Genomic DNA, 20,456 nt, shown 5'->3' on the forward strand with positions numbered 1-20,456 from the left:
GGAATCTAAGGGACTGTGATCCTAAGATAGAAAGAGAAATCTCTGGAAATTTTTCTGAATGTAGATAAACAGAAAATATGTTTTTACCTGTTCCTTCATTTTATACATCAGGAAAAGTTATAATATTGAAGAGAGGATCTATCTATATAATTCTTTGTTTATTCTTGGCCTTTGTTATATAGATCATGTGTGGACTGAAGTATATTCTTCATCTCAGAAAAGATGGCTTCACTGTGATCCCTGTGAAAATGTCTGTGATAAACCTCTTCTCTATGAAACTGGGTGGGGAAAGAAGCTCTCCTACATAATTGCATTCTCCAAAGATGAGGTAGGAATAATGATGTTAATAACTAACAAACTTGCCCTGAGGCAGGTGTGTGATGTATTTTACCTTAATGTAATTTCCAGAGTTATTATAGAAAAACATACTTTGATTAGCTAGCCTCTTTAAGTGAAGCAAGGAGATACATGGAAATTCTCGGTTGCTTTATTTTTTCTTCAACTTGTGCTTGAGGTGGTTGATGTGACCTGGAGATACAGCTGTAAACATGAAGAAGTACTCTCTAGAAGGACAGCAGTCAGTGAAGCTACACTACGTGAAACAATTAACGCACTAAATAGAACGGTATGTAACATTGCTTAAGTTAATTTCTTTAAGTGAAACATAAGCGTCTTTCCAGAACACAAAGTCCATGACCAAAGGAATATATTCAGAAACCTGATTAGAATGTCCATGCACTATGGAATATAAAATGCTGCTAACTGTACAGAGCTCATTTTACATGGAATACATAAGAATCAGTCACAGTGCCGCACTTATGTGAAATAAGATAAAGAATGGTGTGTAAGAGGGTTATTATATTATCTCTTACATAGTCAAATGTGTGTGTGTAAAATATATACCATGTGTATATATTTTTTTCTTGATGGCTTTGGAGTAGATTTGTACATCAACAGATGTTGGGGGTGAGCTACAGCTGCTTTGTAACTGTGGATTTCTTGAGGCATCTGAGTGTTTTCCACATCGATAATGCTGTAACTTGGAAGTAGTAATATTTATAGTTATGAGAAATGTAGGCCTAGGTTGTCTTGCATGACTTTTTACAAGCTCTTGGAAGCAGGAGGGATGATTCACAGGCTGTTTCCAAGACTTCGAAGAAGTGTTGGTACCACCAGCAGAGCTTTGGCTCAGAGCCACATGCACTGTTTATGCCTAACATCCTCAAAACATGTAGAGCCTGCATGTCATAGCCACAGAACCCAAGTGCACTCTGCACCTCTCTGTTGAGCTTTTTCCACTCCCTACTTGGGACAGGATGAGCTTTTCTTGGTTTAGTATACTAGAATACCACAAAATTATGAACCACATGTGAGGTTCCATTTTGCTGTGCATAGAAGCTTTAGTTCCAGTGTTAGTATACAGCTGATTAATTAATAAACAGATTATGCCTTTTTAGAGGCCTACTGGCTTGAGAGTTATAGCCACATGTTAAGAGAGAAGAATTGAGCTGGACTGCATTTGAGGCCAGGGCTTGAAATTGTTTTATCAGTAATAAAAATTTAGAGTCTCATAGCGGAGTGAAGCACTGAGAAGGCTGGCCAGAGTAGCAAAATAAAAGGAGGTAAAGGATCAGAAATACAAGTTGAGGAATGCATGCAATTTATGCAGAGTTGCACAAATTTAATGGCATCTTCTCTGAGCATTGAACCTTTGCTGCCTACAAAACTGATCTGAGGGGCCTTTCTTCTGATCTACTGTCAATAGAAATGAGTAACCAGACTCTTCTCCACTGGTTGTCTGTAGAGAAAGAACATTGGAAATGAGGCACCAGTAAGTTGAAAAATTACTCTGGCAATATTGATGGAACCAGAAAGTACATGCAACTGACTCGTGGGCTGGCTTGGCTGACCTCCTCCTCACCTCGATGATGTCACTGTAGGATCATTCTGTTTCACTTACTGAAGTTTGGAGAACTCCAGTAAAGTGCATTGCCATCTCCAACAGATGGTGCTGCATGTTGGTGTAATGGCCTGTTTTGTACTCATTTCCACCTACCTTATAGGACAGCAGCTCATGGGCTGACATGAGCACTTTTCAAACAGAAAGAACAGGCATTCTGGTCATGTTTTAAATTAAAATATCATTCAGAATTGAGTACAGGGAAGAAGGCTATACATGTGCTTCCAAGACTTATATCTCCTGTTTTCCTCTCTCTACATTTGAAAATTCCCAGCTCTTTCTTCTCTGTGCTGCACACTTTCCATACTGTTTTCCAGTATTATTAAAGCTGACTTCTGATTTTATTAGAACACATTTGTCAATCTTTTTACTGGTATCTTACTCTGAAGAACAACTTACTCTCCCTTTCTACAAGCTGAATGATACTCACGCTCCCCTCCTCCCACGCACACTTCCTTTTGCCAAATAGCTGTTCAAAATGCTTGATTAATTTATTACATTAATAATAAATTTAATCCCTGTAAGTACCTGCTCTTACTCCTTCTTTTCTTTTGTCTGCTATAGTTGGAATTGGATTTCAGAGGCTTAGAGGCAGTTTGCCGTCAGATTGCCAAAAGAACAGGATTTTTTTTTCCTACATTCATCCTAGGCAAAGGATCTTCCCTAAAGTTCATACTGTGACAACACAGTGAGAATCAAGGGGCCATTAAAAAGTTGCTCTCTGAGAATCTCTGTCATATTCAGCAGCTTCTGCAGTCAGTAGAGGGGTAAGGCAGCTCACTCTTGGAGTAACCAAGACATCTTATACCAGGTTTTCATTACTCTGCTCAGTTGCAAGTCTTCTTTCAGCTAGCATGCTGTTTCCTTCACTGCAGCCTATTCAGCAGGTAACTGACATAGGCAGTGGCCTCCACTAACTTTCCCTTTTCCCATCATCTCCTAGAGACTGGCTCCACACTAGGAGGGATGATAGTCTTGGTATCTTTTGATGCAGAGCTCCTATACTGTGTCTTTGAAGCTCAGTCCTTCTAAGTTACAACTAAAGACAAGCACAGTATGCAGTATACATTATCACCTATACTGTTTGTGAAAATGAAATCTGAGAGATCATTCTTGCTCTTTCCTGCCTAAAGAGCAACATCTGTGGCTATTACTTCTCTGCATGTTTGTCTGTTTAGTGGCCAAGCAAGACCACACAACAGTTCAAAGTATGTTGAGTGACTCACAGTTAAATGGAAAAGAGATAAGGATAATTTATTCTATTCAGTACACTATTTTACTTTTCAGAAACACTGTCTGTGTTTTATTTGGGTCAGACATTCTTAAATGGGCGTGTAGCCTCTGGATTACCAACCATCTGATGTTATTCTATAGTGCATATCACACCCTGTCTACAGTTTTTTCTTTTTCTTTATTGTTAACTTAGGGTAAGCCATGTCAAACTTCCTGTGAGCTGGAGTGAGATCTGTAGTACTGCATATGGGTATTCAAAGTGCCAGGGCAGGTGTTAGATTCAGGAAGGCCTGCTGTTTCACAAGGAACTGCTGGAGTCAACTGCTGGATTGTCAGCCATCAACACAAGCAAAGGTGTATTGCCCCCTTGCTGTGTTAGAACTGGTATTTGGCAGCTGAAATTTGTTCAGATGGAGATGTTTCTCGTCATTTCTCTGTATCTACTTTCCTTTATCCAGTTCCACACTGTTGTCTGGAATAAAACCACTTCAGATGCTTCTTTTCTGATCTCTAATAGCAGAACTTCCTGGGGTCAGGACTGCTTTAGAGATAACTGGAATACTTGCTGATCTGAAGTTTCAGGTCCTAGTTTGCATGCCTTCGGCAATCACCAAAGTAGGAAAAAAAGATGACGTGTAATCATTTGCATTCTAAGTGTTGAACTTTTCCAGCCATGTGTGGATGTATCCACAGTTAAGGAAAAAGGCTTCATGTATCTGTATATTTGATGTGAAAATTATGTAGACAAAACCCCAGCCTCTCAATGAATTTTTAAGTTATGTACTAAAAAAATGCCCATAGTTTCATTTATGTGGGCAAAGAAAGCGTGTTATATAATTCTTTATCTTTTCCACTAATTTACGTGGAAGTTTAGGGGATATATTTTTCTCAGTTTTCTGATATCTGCAAAAATACGAATGTCATTGTTTATGACAGAATCAGTCACTGTGGAAAAGCTCTTTCAGAGACCAACTTATCTTTTGATTTGGCTTGTTGTGGTTTAACGCCAGCCAGCAACTAAGCACCACAGTGCTGCTTGCTCACTCCCCCTCTGTGGGGTGGGGGAGAGAATCATAAGGGTAGAAGTGAGAAAACTTATGGGTTGAGATGAAGACAGTTTAATAGGTAAAGCAGAAACCACGCACACAAGCAAAGTGAAACAGGGAATTCATTCACCACTTCCCACCAGCAGGCAGGTGTTCAGCCATCTCCAGGAAAGCGGGGCTCCATCACACATAACAGTTACTAGGGAAGTCAAAATGCTGTAACTCCAAATGTCCCCGCCTTTCTTCTTCCCTCAGCTTTTTATTGCTGATCATGGCCATCACATGGTATGAGATGTCCTGGCTGAGTCCTCTCCCAACTTCTTGCGCACCCCAAGTCTACTCACTGTTGGGGTGAAAGGCAGAAAAGGCCATGACTCTGTGTAAGCACTGCTCAGCAGTAATGACAATATCCTTGCACTGTTTTCAGCACAAATCCAGAACACAACCCCATACTAGCTACTGTGAAGAAAACTAACTCTGTCTCAGCCAAAACCAGCACATGGCTTAGTCACAGAACCAAGACTGTTGCCAGCCAAGTCACTCTACCTTAGAGAAGAAAAGTTTGACCCCAAAACTGTGCTTGCTTTTTCTTTCCCAAGATAATATCAAGAACAGCTATGGTACAGAATACATATAAATAGCTATAAAATACGCTTTATTATCCAAGCAAATGTATTATAAACATAGCACAAACCATATTTAAAAAAAAATCTACATAGTTAATGTGTGCAAGTTCACAGAAAAAGCACTGCTGTTGAATAACCATGCAGTTATACCACATGTGCAAATATAAATCAGTCATATGATTAACGTTTATAATAGTCAGTCTAGACTTTAAATATTATTCTGTTTTTTCAATTCTTTTTCTCCTCATTCTAGGGTAGAATTACAAATACCATTTTTCTGAATTTTTGACTTTGTTTCTTAAATGCATTTTCAGAGACAACAGTCTTTCTCAGAAAATAGAAGAAGAGAACTCTTGGAAAGAACAATTGTGGAGCTTGTTGAATTTATTTCTCCTAAAACACCTAAACCTGGAGAATACAGTGGAAGGACATCAGGTTCAGTGGCTTGGCGAGTAGCCAGAGGTGAAATTGGTCCAGAGGTATTTAAATTTTGCATTGGTGACCATCTTAGAGGTAGCTAACTAGAGCTTCTGTGATTATTGTCTGCAGAGGAATTGCACAGCACTTCATGGTAGGTAGCCTACAGATCTAGTGAAACTTGCAAAAACATTAGGTGCAAGTTTGATGTTCAGTAGAGGTCCACAAGTAATTTTTGAGGATTGCTGGTGGTCCATTGTTTCTAAAATTGTTTGGGAATCCTTGATATAAAGTGTGTTTTGCTCTTACAAGTTAATAAGAAATACTTTTTTTCTTTTTAATTAGTTGCAGTGTGACAGAACTAGAAAGTTTAAGGCAGTTGAAAGCAGGTAGGAAAACTGTAAAAAATGTTTATTTATATTATTATTTACTATTGGTTAAAGACTGGAAGTGGGTTTTGACCAACTGTTTTTGTTAATAAACCAATTTGGGAGCAATTAGCATTGTGTAAATGGAACAGTCTTTTAAATAATAAGTTAGATTTTTTTGAATCAGTGTTTTTGACTATTTTCAAAAGTGAGATTTTATTTTTACTTACTTTATGCTGAGATACAGTTTATCAGAACTATAGCCATATTTAGCTTGAGTCAGCATGCAAAGGTGTGACTTAGCCCATCACTCATTACATTAGTTTTGTAGTGATTCTGTCATGTGGAATGACTGACAATCCTAAATAGAACCATTTAGGTGAAATTAATGAGTTTCATAGGATCGTTTGAGAAACTAAGAGCTCATTTCAGTTCTCCATAGTTTAGAAGATTTAATTTCTGCTTTGCTGAAACTCATAAGAACAATGACAAATCTTTAAAAAAAAAAAGTAATACTGTGAAGTTATACTGTATAACTATGGAGTAATGCTGTACCTTAAGTTTTTTGATTTGTAAACTGTCATATACAAGCACCTCTATATGATAGTTATTGAATTACATTTGCTATTCAAAGTAACCATTTGCTTACCTATTGTACAAGAAATATACTCAAAATACAAATTTTCTATTCCTAACATTTTCATCTCTAACCTAAATTTGCTAATTTTATGTTATTTTGTTAATAATTTACTTCTAAAAGTAAATATATGAAAAATTTTAAAATAAAATTGCTGCTGCCTCTGGAAAATGTGCAGTTCCATTGTATAGGAAACATTTAAAACTTGTTTTATCAGAAATACTTTTGGCCATGACCTCTCTTAAAAATGACATTTTTTTCAGTTGGCAGCAAATTGAATTGGGAAACCACGGCATGCTGTTTAACAGTAACATAGTCTTACTGATATACATTGAGGAATGAAGATGCTTCTATTTTTTTACTTTTTCAGAAAAGAAAAGAAGTACTTTTTATCCCCTCTGAAAAAGAGAAGACTTCTAAACTCTTCCACCTCATCTACAATGTAGTAGAAGATAGTTATACACGAATTTCCAATAATAATGAAAAAATAAGTGGTTGGGAAACAGGTGTTTGGAAGGCAGAGTCTATTTGGAGAAAGGTTGAAACAGATTGGAAAATGGTAAGGATAACAGTTATTAAAAGCGTAAAATCTACTGTGAAAGTGTAAGTCCAATGAAATAGAAACCCTTTGCCAATGTTTGGCATCAAAACCTCTCTTGGTGCCCATTGAATTTAGCTGATGTTAGTAAATGTTGATGTTAGACTTTAGGTAAGATTGCCAGACTAAGAAATTGGAAATAAATTTAGCTTGTTTTTCAGAAAGGATGAATGAATTCTCTGCAGGTAGGTAAAATCCTTGCTAAAGCACCAAATTTTTAAAAAATGGCTTCCTCCTTACACTTTTGGGCAAATGCACAAATACCGTTTTATTGAAAAGCAGTACTTCAATAAACTTTTTTTGTTGTTGTTGTTTTGGAGAATAGCTTTAAAGTGTATCATACCTCTTTGATAGACAGCCAAAGGAAGAAATTGTCACCCTAATTATTACAGTTCCATCTGCGAGAAGGCATAAACCAGTTACACAGATTATTGTATACCCTGCCCAGAATCCGTTCCATCTGTCAGGACAGTGAGCAGCAGAAGAGTCATATGCTCTAAGTCTAAGAGGAGGAAAACTGGTGCCTGTAAGATAGAAAGGGATCCTTTACTGGCCAGCAGCACTTCCTGCAACAGTTACCAACTGTGGAACTGAGCATTCATTCCTGTTGGGGACTACAGCATGTTATTGCTTTGTTCCCCTGTCATTTTATTAGTCTAAAAGGTCTCTGGCCAAAAACTCTTCTAGCTTAGGCAATGGTGTGCATCCCATTGATGAAAAATTGAGCTGTCTATATGCCTGTCTTCTGGGGTTTCCTGTGCTGGGTCTATACATAACTGACTTGCAGAATGCAATGGGGCAATAGCTTGGAGAGGTTGTTCTACATAAAAGAGAAGGAATAAGGGAAGAAACTGGAGAATAGTATAAAGGATGTTACAACAGGTAGGCTGATAGGAAAAGAGTTGTCCCTCATTCAGAGTTCTTTTACTTCTGTTCTCTGCTTCTCTAGGATCTGCTAAAAATCTGATAGTACATTCTATCATCAAGTCTCCAGTGATCAGTTATCCTCACTTTTGCAAGAAATATACTGTCTTTGCACTGAAACCAATTACAAGTCTGCTGTTCTGCTCATTTCTACTAATCAACTAAAACAGGGGTGGACTGATCTATAAGACCAGACAAAACGACTTTACCCTCATATTTAACAGCACATCAGTTTTTCTAGATAAAGAATAAGATGATGGCCTTGAGAAATTCAGAGCTACAGATGCAGGTATATCTCAGGCTTGTGGGTGAGGCATGTTAGTTCTACAGGAATAGCATCCTGCAGAAAATCTGTGTATGAATCTAAAATTACTTTTAGTTGGTGATTGTATTATGGGAGACAGCAGAGGGAAAGGTTGTTTGGGGTTTGCCTGTTCTTTTTGTAAAGCCTCTAGTAGACCTGCAAGGTACGGATTTGGAGTTGGTTTCTTGGAGAGTTGTTGAATCAAAGAAACCTACCAGCTAAAGGAGCCTTCACAGAAATATTTTGTTTATCATTTAGTTATGTGGTGAATGGAAATTAATTTAAATATAAAAGCCACAGTAAAGGTAACTATAGGTATTAGCCCAGGAGGAACAGAAAAGAGGCATCAGTTATGTATTCTTTGAAACTTTGTTATCAAAATGATTCACATAGATGATCATCTTGGCCAATCTGATAGTAGCCATCTCCATTGTATTTGTGTATTTTCTTGCTGTTCAATGTTGCTTGACTTTATAATACATGACTCAGGTACAAAACACCAAGCAGATGTAAAACCAGAGATAACTTGGTATCTAGAGCTCAAACAAGCAGACAACAGTAGGTGATAATAAGAATGTAAGAACTTGTACATCTGAAATCCGTTTCTAAAAACTTGTTTTCCAGAAGACTTGCACCAGTGGAAGAGAATTTGACTGAGTCTATCTTTTTTTTTTTCTTCTTCCCCTTGAATTCAAGCTTTTTTCAAATAATACTGGAAAAAGAGTAGCCAGATGTGAAGGTTAGAGGACAGTCAAAAAGACACAAAAGAAAGCTTTAACTTCTGTTTTTCTGATTTAAATGCTTGGATATTATAATGGAAGATGAGACAGGCTAATGTTTTATTTTTTTATCCCTAAAAGCCTATATTTAATGCACCTCAACCAAGTAGTAATTAATGGAGTGTTTTGGCTTCCTTACTCAAATATGGCAACTCAGTAGGATCTGATCAAGGGAAATCTCTTGCTAGAACCAGCTGAGATACTTCTAAAAAATTGCATGGAGCACTTTCATGAACATGAAGATTATATTCACACGAAAGCAGATTAAACTGTTACATTTTCACAGGTGATCTTCAGTGTGACACCTCACACCTTCGGTTTTTTTCAGCTTTCTTAAACATGGTCATTAACATTTCTATGCCTGGTTCATAGTAACACTAAAATTCTGTTTTATAGACTGTCAACGACATTTTTATATTAGGGTGGGATCTTTAGTAAAACATACTGTTGTGGTTTATTACCATTTTATTCAGGTTTGTTCTTTCCAGTTTAAAAGCTAAAGAGCTAAGTCCATTCAGTATGACATTAATCAGACCTGGACATGACAGAATTTTGATACATTTTCTTAACTAAGGATTCTGAAAGGATCATGGCAGTTTTGCCTCTCTAATGTGTAATGTCCATTATCTTGGTTTTCTGATAATAGATGCTAGACTTGAAAGGACCATCAGACAGTTGTTACAAAATTCTTGTGAGGGTTCATAGTAACTTTAATAAATGTTAACATATGAGCTTGACTGTTCAGCCAGGTGAAGTTTAGAACAGCATTGGGACTACATTAAATTATGCAAATCTAACAGTTCAAATAGTGTTAATCCAGGACTTATATAAAGCTAACATGTATGATTTGTTTTAACAAAGACACGTCAAGTCCTAGGAGAAGTGGTGTTTAGCCAGCAGCCACATCTGAAGAATCTAAAATGCTGGTTACACAGTTTTCTTCATCAGCAATACTGAACAACGAAAACAAACAATCAAAGTTTGTGGGCCTGTGCATTTATATTAAATACAGAAGTCTGCTTTTTAAACAAATAATAAATTTAGGTAGTTTTGTGGCTTAAACTTTACCAAGCTTGTTGAAGTAGATTAGTGTTCCCTGGTGAAGTACTATGAACTTGTACAATTACTTAACTGCGGAATACACTTAAGGATTCAGAATGAGATTTTATACAGAATTGTACTATGTACAGTTTTAAAGATTCAGAGGCTTGATAGTGAATGAAAGTGTATTGTCTTAAGATTTTATGTCCTCATTACAACAATTAATTAGATGTGTGTTGGTCATCTCATTTTTTTGACATGCTGACTATGTCTTCTTTCTGTTTAGGTTTATTTAGCCCGAAAAGAGGGGTCATCCTCTGCTTCCATCAGCTGGAAGTTTGAGTGCAAGTCAGTTGGTCTAAAAATAGATAACGTTTCAGTTAGAACGAGCAGTCAGACATTTCAGAGTGGAAGAATTAAGTGGAGACTTTGCTCTCCAACAGCAGAAATTGCTCTGATAGGAGGTAAGTGTGAAATTTAAATAATGAATTATACCATGCAGCAAAGATGTAACTGGAAATAAATAGTTTATATGGAGAAAGCACTGTGCAAATACTAAAAATGAAATACAAATGCATTTTGACTTTCCAACTCAGTCTTTCTTAGCAAGGTCAAGAAAATACTGTGCATTTAATCAAAACTGGTACAAAATCTAGTTTTATTAATATACACAGCCCTACCTGCACCAGAGCTGGCTTAGCAAGAACACAGTGGATACAAGATACTTGCGTGTTTTACTGGGAAGGATAGATGCTTCCATGTGCAGTAGCTGCAATCTTGACTAGGTCCTCTGAGCATGAGTGCTAAAGAAATAATAACTAAAAATTGGCAGCTGTTTTTTTTTCTGCCACTGGTTGACAGATGAACTTGAGTAGTTGCAGTTGAGATCCTTAAACGTTCATTACAACTTACCCTTTTTAACATGCATTCTAGCATTATATGCCATCTGGAGCAGTGGCTCACTGAATTATTTATCTTTTCCTTCAATAGATAAAAACCTTTGCTCCTATTCAGATTTTTCGGGTGCAACAGAAGTTATGTTGGAAGCAAGTCTAAATGGAGGAGATGGTGAAGCTGCATGGCAACACACACAGCTGTTTAGAGAGAGCTTAACAGGATGTGGAGGAAATGGCTTGGAGATAATTATAAAACTCAGTGACTTCTGAGAACCTGAACTGTTGTCCTTTGGATTCCTTGAAGATGTTTTACCATGGATACAACATGAAGATTTGGTTGGCAGTTCCTGTTCATCCTGCTGGCAGCTTATTTCCTGTTTCGCTGCTTCCATTTAACCAACCTGAAACTGCACATGTATTGAATAGGTAAACATCACAATGAAAACCTCTTCTCTTTAAAAGCAAACACCAAAATTAAGGGACTGAACCATTAAATACCCTTTTCTTAAACTTTATAATGAAAAGGAAACAGTTTTTAGGAAGCAAAACATGATCATAAGAGCACAGAGCAACTGTACTTGATATTAATTTGGAGTTTTGGTGTTGATTTGGTGGGTTTTTTTTATAATTGCTTGGAAAACCAGTTTGAATTCCATTTTCCAATTACAACAGATGCTTGTGATGATCTTAAAATATTTTAAAGAATAACAGAAGACTTAGACGTTTTAAAAGAAAAATATGATTTTGTGTAATAATCAGACAAACTGAAATTAAGATAAACTTTGAAGCAATCTTGAAATGATCTTGTACATCTGAGTATTAAACTTGTGTTTAATACATAGAAACGTTTGGAAATATGATTCTGTACTAGGAAAATAAATTAATTTTGAAGGAAGTATTCATTATGTACCTAAGATTGTCATGACTGATATGAAATTGAGACTTAAAACATCAGAATTTTTTTCTATGAAAAAATAGATTATTCACTATAAATACTTTTTAATGATATGAATTCAGATTTGCCCACTTTTTAAGAGTTAAGTGTGTAGGTTGAAGTAACTTTAAGCTATTGTCTTGAGTTGCTTTGAATACAATTCCCAAATTTGATGTAAAAATATATACGATTTTTCTGGTCATTAATGCAGTGTTTAAAATTATTTTCAATGAATATAATAAAAACTGCCACCCAGGAGATGCGAGGTGTAGCGGTGTTGTGAATAAAGTATGGAATGAATATTCAGATTAGGTGGGCTTTATCAGAGACTTTGATGAAGGCTATAGCTTGACTGTACAAGAAATTTTCTATTATAGGTTATAATGCAAAATTCAAACTATAGTTTTATTTTAAAATAAGTGAAAATTAGGGACAGTGTTCTCAAGGTCAGTGTTTTTAAAGCTTTTGTTCCTTTTTCTGACGCTTCCAACTGCTGTATTGATACAAAAATATTGTCAAAATAATTTACATTGAAATAAATGTTTGCTGACCTTTCAACAAATCTAAGCAAATATAAGACTATTCAGATTTTTGTTAGGAAACTGCATATGTGTGGTGAGCGTAGCCATCAAAATTATGCCACAGACATCTTAAAGTAGTAGATTATGGTGTCTCGGGAGTGACAGAATGATGTATGATGGATTATATACTTTGCTTCACAATGCAAATTGACCGTTTATGAGGGGGATTAGAAAGATTCTCACTCCCTTAATACAGATCAACACAGTGTCGGAGAACTGTATGGAAGGGTGTTCATCAACTCTTGACTAATGCAAAGTGAATTTGCCAGTCTCCATTCAAAACTCCTCCTGTATTTAGTTTCAGCTAAATGCTAGTTCTGAGATTTTTGAATGGGAACCCAACAGAAAAATAATTTAGAATAATCTTTATACTATGGTAGAAGAAAAAAAAGCCAAAAAAACCCCTTAGTGATACCAACAACAAAAATTTTTCCATTTCATAATTTTGATAACTTCTATCTTAAAGCAGTACCTTTTAAAGCTATTTCTTACATTGTATTACTTAAAATAGAGGACTTTGAGGAATTGCAGAACAGATTAACTGTATTTCATAACTTGAAAGCAGAAGGCAGAATAAATTTGAAAGCAGATAAAAGTAATTTTCTCATGATTTTGGTCAGAATCTCTGGGGGAAGAGTAATAGCTGGAGATAACTTATAAAATCATCCACTCAAACAGAGTAGTTGAAGTCCATTATTAAAATGTTTGAATTAATTAAAAATGCCTCACCAATCAAATTAATCAAGAAGTACTTCTGTATTTGTAGGATGACATGCAGTGCATAAAAGCGATTATTTTAGGAAAGAATCAATGAGTAAAAACCTCAGACTGAATATAACTAATCCAAAAAAGTTAAATGGAACTCCATCACGTGTCTTTTGGAGTACCCTACAAACAGTGAACATTTTGCATTTCTTCATGCATAAGCTCTTTTAAAGCCACTCATTTTCTCTGTGGATCTCTATTTTAGTGCCGCTCTTAATAAATTTTTAATTACTTTTTTGAAACTAGAGGTAATTCCTCATCAATAGTTGATTAATAATAACTTCCAATATCCTGAATTTGCAATATTATATGGTGGAAAGATGTGTGCTGCCATGTGCTCTAAAAGTATGGATATTAAGTTATGCTGGCAATGATATGATACTGGTTGAGTTGTAGGAGATATTGATTGGGGCATATGTAGCTAAAAATCAGTGCTTACTCAGCTTCTTAGAAGTCTGAGGAGTGGGAGGTTAAATGGGGGAAGAAAATATACTGTTGCCTAGAAATGTATGACTTAATGTCAGTATAAGTAAAACCAGCAATGTGTTCTAGAATTTGGTTTAGCCTGGTGTGTTTTAAAGAATTACGAGCTGTCCAGTATGCCATGTGTTCCTTCCAAAGTTGCACTGAGATGTAACAGTGAAATCTTTTCAATCAAATTTTACATAAATACTATACTATCCAAATAACTGTTACAAACTCATTTTGGAGTGCATGGTTTCCAACAGAACTGTGTGGGACCCTGTGCACAGAATTCTTCCTTTCACACAAATATTTGTTGTCCTGCACTGTTGTCTCTCTACAGTTGATCACACAGCTGTTCATTTCTTCATATCCTGTTTACTCTGAATGCTGCATGCAGGATATCAACCACTAGTGGCAACCCATGAAATTGTAGTAGTAATTTCTTACAGCCCAGGAAGTTGCTGGGAAAATATGTCTTTAAAACATATGAAGGAAGCCCCTTGTAGGCACTGCAGAGAGAAAACAGGTATAAAGGAACCAAGAAAACTTCAGTTTAAACTCTATACGTGCTTGCATATATATATATATATATATATATGCTTGCACTGAGAAGTAGGTAATGAAATTTCTCATCTGATCCTGTGTGATAATCTGTTGCCTTTACTCATCAGTTATACATGGAAGATTTTTCACATATCGTCTTAGATGTGAGATATAATCCCCATTATGTGCAACATCAGGAAATGTAGAACACTAAAAATAAAGTATGTTTGTCTCCATAGCACAGTGGAATGAAAACAGATGGTAGGCAGCACATATGGCTGCCAGAAGCTGGGAACACCCATTTGCAGAGTTCTTGCAGCTCAAAACAAAACAAGCCAAAACAAAAGAACTCCAAGGGGGGTAGAGATTGTTCCAGGCAGATATCAGGATTTCTGTCCTCTTCTCCATGCCTACGCTCTCCATCTCTTTACCTTTGGTTGCTTAAGCTAGAAATGGAAGTATACTACAAGTTAATAATTTTATGTACTTTCTTAGTATTTGTCAAAACTTAGCTTTTATTAAGTACAGACACTATTTAAAAGAAATTTTAAATTTCCACCGTAGTTCAAACCTGTGGTTTTGGACAAAATTTAAGATTTTTGCCACTGTTCTGTAAGCAATTCAACAACTTAAAAAATGTGTCAATATTGAAAGTGCTTCAGGATTGTTGCTTCATATCATATGGAGGGTCCAGAAGCAAATTACAGACAGGTGCCTTTCTTAAACACAGTTGATGGAATAGACCTAGGTTCTATTCTATACTTTGAATATTTTTTTTAAAGTTATTCAATGTTATTGGCTTACTTTACATTTAGCTCACTTTGTGCTAGCTCTTAAGGTTCTTTTATGGGGGACTGTCATTGCCAGCAATGTTTTATGCCTTGCAGCTTATGGCCTCTCTAAACAACAATCAGTGATACTATGTTTGCTGTTTGTTGGTCATATAGTGTTGTCAATGTGGGTAGAATGAAAGAGTAATAGCACTAGTATCTGGGATAAGATTATGTGCTTTATGCTAATCTTGAATATTTAACTCAAGCAGAAGGTTTTATAGGTTTTATAGGAACCTTTAATAGGTTAATACAGTTTCTTCTTCCCTGAAGTTATTAATTTCAGGAGCAGAATTTTGAGATCTTGCATCCTAAAATATGTAACTTGGGAATGGCCAAGTAACAAGGCATGATCAAACAGCCTCAACTACCTGTATTTTAGGTGTACAGATATTGTGAAATATGCAAGAGTCTAAATGTGACTGCCTGCCTGTTTGAATAACAGAACAGGTTTTTTCCTTTATTTAGATTTTTATGTTTAGTCTTGGGCTTTGTTTTTTTTTGTGGTAAGCTTTGTAATTAGGCTATTAGCTTCGTTTATGATTAGGTTCCTTTAGTTGCTGCAGCTTTATCTTTTTCTACACATTTCCATCTAATTTAACATACATTTTAATTTGCATTTAATTTATATAGAGGATTGCAACTGTATGGTAAATATACTATAACAAAAATTAAGTTATTTTCTTTTATTTGGTAAGAGGAAACAAAAGGAATAGATTAAAAATACTCAAACTCAGGAAAAAAAAAAAAGCACTAGTAATTAAAACTGATGAACTGATGATACCCAGAACCAACAAAAATACCAGGACTTAATAAAATTTAATGGGGAAAGAAAATGTAATGGGACTACATAAGCTAGTGCTGACAAAAGTAACTTCCATGACTGACCCTATTTTTGAGATGTTTTTCTATGTGCTCATTTATATTTAGGTCACTGAAAATTTTCAGTAGAAGATAAATGCTCAGAATAGTGAATAGTTTTCTTGAAAAGCAGTCTAAGATTTAAGGAATATCCATTTTTAGACATCTTTTATTTTTACTAGTCTAAGCTATGGAAATAATGTTAAAATTAAGAACAGGCTCCTACCATTTGATATAGGTTCATTTCTTTGTTCCAGTGAATAGTCTGGGTCTTTGATTTTGAAAAAAGTGTGTTTAGTGACATATAACCAAGAGTTTTAAGAGCATGCTATCTGTAAAGATTAGAAGATTTCAGTGTGGTACTGAATGCCTACAGAGTCTTGGAGGACTGAGTCTTAAGTACTGGCTAGCTGTGACCTTCTCTTAGAGATTCTATAAATGGGGGGGAAAGATGATTTCACTATGCATTTTGATTGTAATGTTTTGGTGTATCTTCTGCTAATTTGATCCTTTTATTACATAATGTGATGTGTTATTTCATATCTTTGGAACTTCAGTAATATAGTGTATGTCTCCCATGTCCTTGAAGTCCCAGGGGAACATATTTTCCCCGCAGAAATTCTCCAGCTAGCAGCTTATCTCTATCACAATCATGGGGAAATACTGGACTTATTTTAGAAAAACACTTCAGATAACAATATACAGACTCCCTTGTGAAAGAATTATAAGGAAGACAGCTGACTTAAGAAAATGAAGACATCTAAGAGCAATGTTTAAGCAAACTCTTAGTAAAAGAGGTGGAAGAGTTGAATGCAGATGGAAAGAGCAGCAACATACAGAGTGGAATGAGAGACTCGCTTCTTCCCTCTGCATTACCATTGTTATGAGAAGGATGGAAGGTAACCTAACATGTGCCCATGCTTGCATTTTATCAAAAGTCAAAATAATGCGGTTAAACTGCAGCAGTTTTTGCTTTTAGCCAAAGCATCAGGGAAATATATGGTATATTAAAAACAAAGTTTACCACTGGCAAAAAGATGTAAAACTTTATTGGCCAAAAGGGAAGTGCCTGTGGACTGCATTAAGAACTCTGAAGCTGTTCTGGTTTGGTTTATTAAGCAGCATGCCCCAAACTGGTTTTGATTTGGGTGGTTTTCTTTTGTTAGGTTGGTTGGGTAGGACTTTCTGCCTAAGTAAGTATACTTACTGATTTCCATAATGTTAGCTAATGATGCTTTCAAAGAAAATAGGCCAAAAAAAGTTGAAATAACAGATTGGAATTATAAAAACACTCTCCACAATGGAGGTAGCAGCGTGAGCAAAAAGTGTTACAGGCTGCGGTTTAATTTTAACACTCAAGGATAGAAAAAAGTAAAGTCAGGTTAATGCTGAGAAACGAATGTCAAATTTACATCATTTGGGGGTTTATTTAACAAACTAAGCTAACTGTTTCATTTTTTAATAAATATTTTTTGAAAGGAAGTATAACCATAGAGCCTTACAAAGGCAAACGGTGCTTTAAGCAAGTTCTTGCTCAGGTGTCAGAACTATTTATAAACTGCTTTTATAAGAAGTCGACTCAGCCCCTAACAATATTGTTACTGATATCCGTTATTTCTCTACTTCAAAGTCAGTCTTTGATAATGATTTTTTAAAATACAAATCCATTTGATTATATTTTTTAACAAGGGTGAAAACCCAGGTTTCACATGCAGTGCAATGGACATTGCAACTTGACTATGCACTGTGACTAGCTGTGTTCTGCAACATTATTTTATAGTTTTGCTTCACATTTTTAAGGCTTGTCAGTAATTCATATGTGTTTATTGCTAAAAAAGAATTAATAAATGACAAAGATATGAAAAAATGGGTGTTCATCCAGTCCCAATATATAAATAAACTTCTGAAGATACAGGAAAATTTACATGCATTTCTGGCACACAGAAAGAAAACCCATTATAGGAAACATACGTTAAAGAGAAACAAGCACTTGCATGAGTACATTTACCTTTTTTTAAACTTTTTATTGCATTTACTTCACATACAGGACTCATTACCGGTCATGTGAGGAAATTCAACCCTTTGCAAATATTCAGTGAAAAATACAAAGTCCATATGTGAACAGAGTGTGGAGGCAATATGTATGCTAGTGAAAGAGTGGCTGAAAGATTGGGTATGTGGAAAAAATGAAAAAGAAATAATATAATTCACTTTTAAAGAACAGGAGGTTTACTGACGTCCTAACAAATTCAGTGGAAATCAACTAGAACTTCTTATACTCCAAGAATTGAACATTAAATCCATAACTGGGGAATATTTTCTTGAAAAAGTTGTATGGAAGAGGCACTCCAGTCACATGGTGTTATTTGTGAGTCAAGCAGGAGCCACCACTAGCAGTACTGATCAGTGGATTTTGTATTTAACACATAATGAGAAAACCAGCACTGTAATGTAGGATTGATTATATTAGTAATAAGATGGATGTATTCTATAGTGCAGCATAATCAGATACTTTGGCCATCTTTTGGAAGATTCCCTTGATTAATATGTGGTACCAGCTACCTTCTGAGGTAACCCTCTCTGTTGTCTTCACTGTTAAAAGCCCATCCAAATTTCCCTTCTGAACTAGTGCCTTTCATCCTATGAAGCAGTCTCTGAAGTGGAGATCAAGAGATCAAGGCTCACTTTCAAGTGAGTCACAGGTAAGATCTGGAGGCTTCCACACCATCCTTGGGTTCCATCTTTTCACTGCTCCCCCGTGTGTCGCAGGCTGCTACCCAACCCCAGCGTCCGTGCATTCCCCAGCTGATGATGGCTGCTGTTCCTTGAAAGCAAGCCATGAGGATGACAGTAGCGTGGTCTGCTGAGTGAGTTCATTGAATGTGGTCCTCTGAATCTGCCACAGCCTTCATTGCTGGGAGATTTTGTTCACCTCCTTGTATCATTTCAGTTTGTATCATTTCAGTTCCTACCTGCTTTTGGTCCCCTCCACCCTCACACTCATGATACATTCACAGGATAACTGAATCTTCAACTCGTATCATTACAGTATTGTGTCCTTCAGTAATCGTGCCTCACTGGTATCCTCCTATGTTCCCAGCATAGTTCCTGCTCCAGCAAGTCTAGTGGCCACCAGTGGCAGCCTGCTGCAGGTAACATTGGCCTTTCCTCACATCTTTTTGAGACTTGCTGACATCCGGGAGCCTGAGAGGTGAGGGAGGTGGTGTAAGGGGCCACACAGCAGGGGAAAGTGAAGTAGCAGTCATTCTAAGGGAAGGACATTAGCACCAACATTAGAACTTAATGGTTTTGTGTGTTTATGCATAGAGTTCAAAAGGACAATGAGCCTCCTGACCAAATTAAATCAGTAGATTCTACTTCTTGGGAATGCTGTTCCTCACACCTGAAGAAATTGCGCTGGAAACTTGAAGAGCCTAATGAAGGATTATGCATTGTTTGCATGCTATGCTACAGGTATCTGCTGTAAGGATATGAATGTTGTTAAAGTTTCAATTTAACTACAGGGGATGACCCAAACAAATACTGCATGGAGAATAGTATTTTTATTTAATGTCATTTTGAAGGATTAACTATTGCTTTTTATAATCTGCGAAGACCTGTAGGAGTGAAAATGCAAAGCACAGCATCCAGTCCACTAACATGTGAATTAATTTAGAGGGGAATTAAAAAGTAGTTTCACCTATTACAGCATTTGCATCTTGATGTTACTCTGTTACAGAACCTGTTAAGCAAGCCATGTCCTTGACGTGATTAACAACCCTGGAGGGAGCACCAACATCCGTCATGGGATATCCCATTGTGAACAGGATAGGAGTAGCACAGATCAAGGGTGGGATGACAGGCACTGCAACCCTCATCCTGCTCATGAAGTGCAGTGTTTGATAACTGATCATAAATTATCAGGGAAGATTTAAACATGAAACAGAAGCTGGAGGGAGGCGTGAGAGTGCTTTGTTCTGTGTGTGCGCTCTGTGGGAGTGTGCCGTGCTGCACCGCAGAGCCGTTTGGCTTTGTGGCTAAAAGCAGTCCTGCTGGTTTGGTGAAGCAACTTAGGGCTGGAGCATGTGCCTTGGGTTATGTTCAACTGCTGTAGCTTATGCTGGGTTCCCATGGGTTGGTTACTGCGCCTGCCTGTATGGGCTGTAACCATGGTCTGTCTTTGTGGTAATCTGAGAGTTGGCACAGTTCCTGCTTTTCTGTATTTTAACAAAAACTATCAGAAAAGAAAGGATTGCTTGCTCTGAATCCTCCAATCCTGCACAATTCATAACTAGTAGCTTTCATTATTTGGGAGAACGGATGTTCTGATTAGAAAGCTGAGGAATTAAATTGAGAATTAAATGTCACAAAGAACAACACATATGTAATTGATCTCTAGCTATTCTGTGACTTCAAGTAATTTTGTTCTGTTTTCAGTCTTTATGCTAGTGTACTCTTTCATCATCATTGCTCATGTCCCCAAGAACTGAGTCCAGAATATTTTGAGAGAAATGATAGAAAATAATGAGCAACTGAAAAAAAACAGGTTAGCAAACCTGAGGAATTTACATGTATGCCTTTGGAACTAGCAGGTGACTTTTCAATAAACAAAAAAGGTAAGATGTAAAGTAAAAAAGGAGCTTTCATT

At 36.5% G+C, this 20,456-nt stretch overlaps 1 protein-coding gene across 1 annotated transcript in view; it reads left to right on the top strand.

The window, feature by feature from the left end:
- Nucleotides 1-11,969, top strand: part of NGLY1 (N-glycanase 1) — a 29,204-nt gene extending 17,235 nt beyond the window's left edge. Inside the window, 6 exon segments of the mRNA XM_026842960.1 lie at nucleotides 183-328; nucleotides 515-625; nucleotides 5,180-5,344; nucleotides 6,658-6,846; nucleotides 10,220-10,397; nucleotides 10,924-11,969. Of these exon segments, the coding sequence (XP_026698761.1) occupies nucleotides 183-328; nucleotides 515-625; nucleotides 5,180-5,344; nucleotides 6,658-6,846; nucleotides 10,220-10,397; nucleotides 10,924-11,099 (965 nt within the window). The 3' untranslated portion in view covers nucleotides 11,100-11,969.
- Nucleotides 11,970-20,456: the final 8,487 nt, after the last annotated feature.

This window comes from Athene cunicularia (genome assembly GCF_003259725.1).
Source record: "Athene cunicularia isolate RWA chromosome 2 unlocalized genomic scaffold, athCun1 chr2_part1, whole genome shotgun sequence".
Classification (NCBI taxonomy): domain Eukaryota; kingdom Metazoa; phylum Chordata; class Aves; order Strigiformes; family Strigidae; genus Athene; species Athene cunicularia.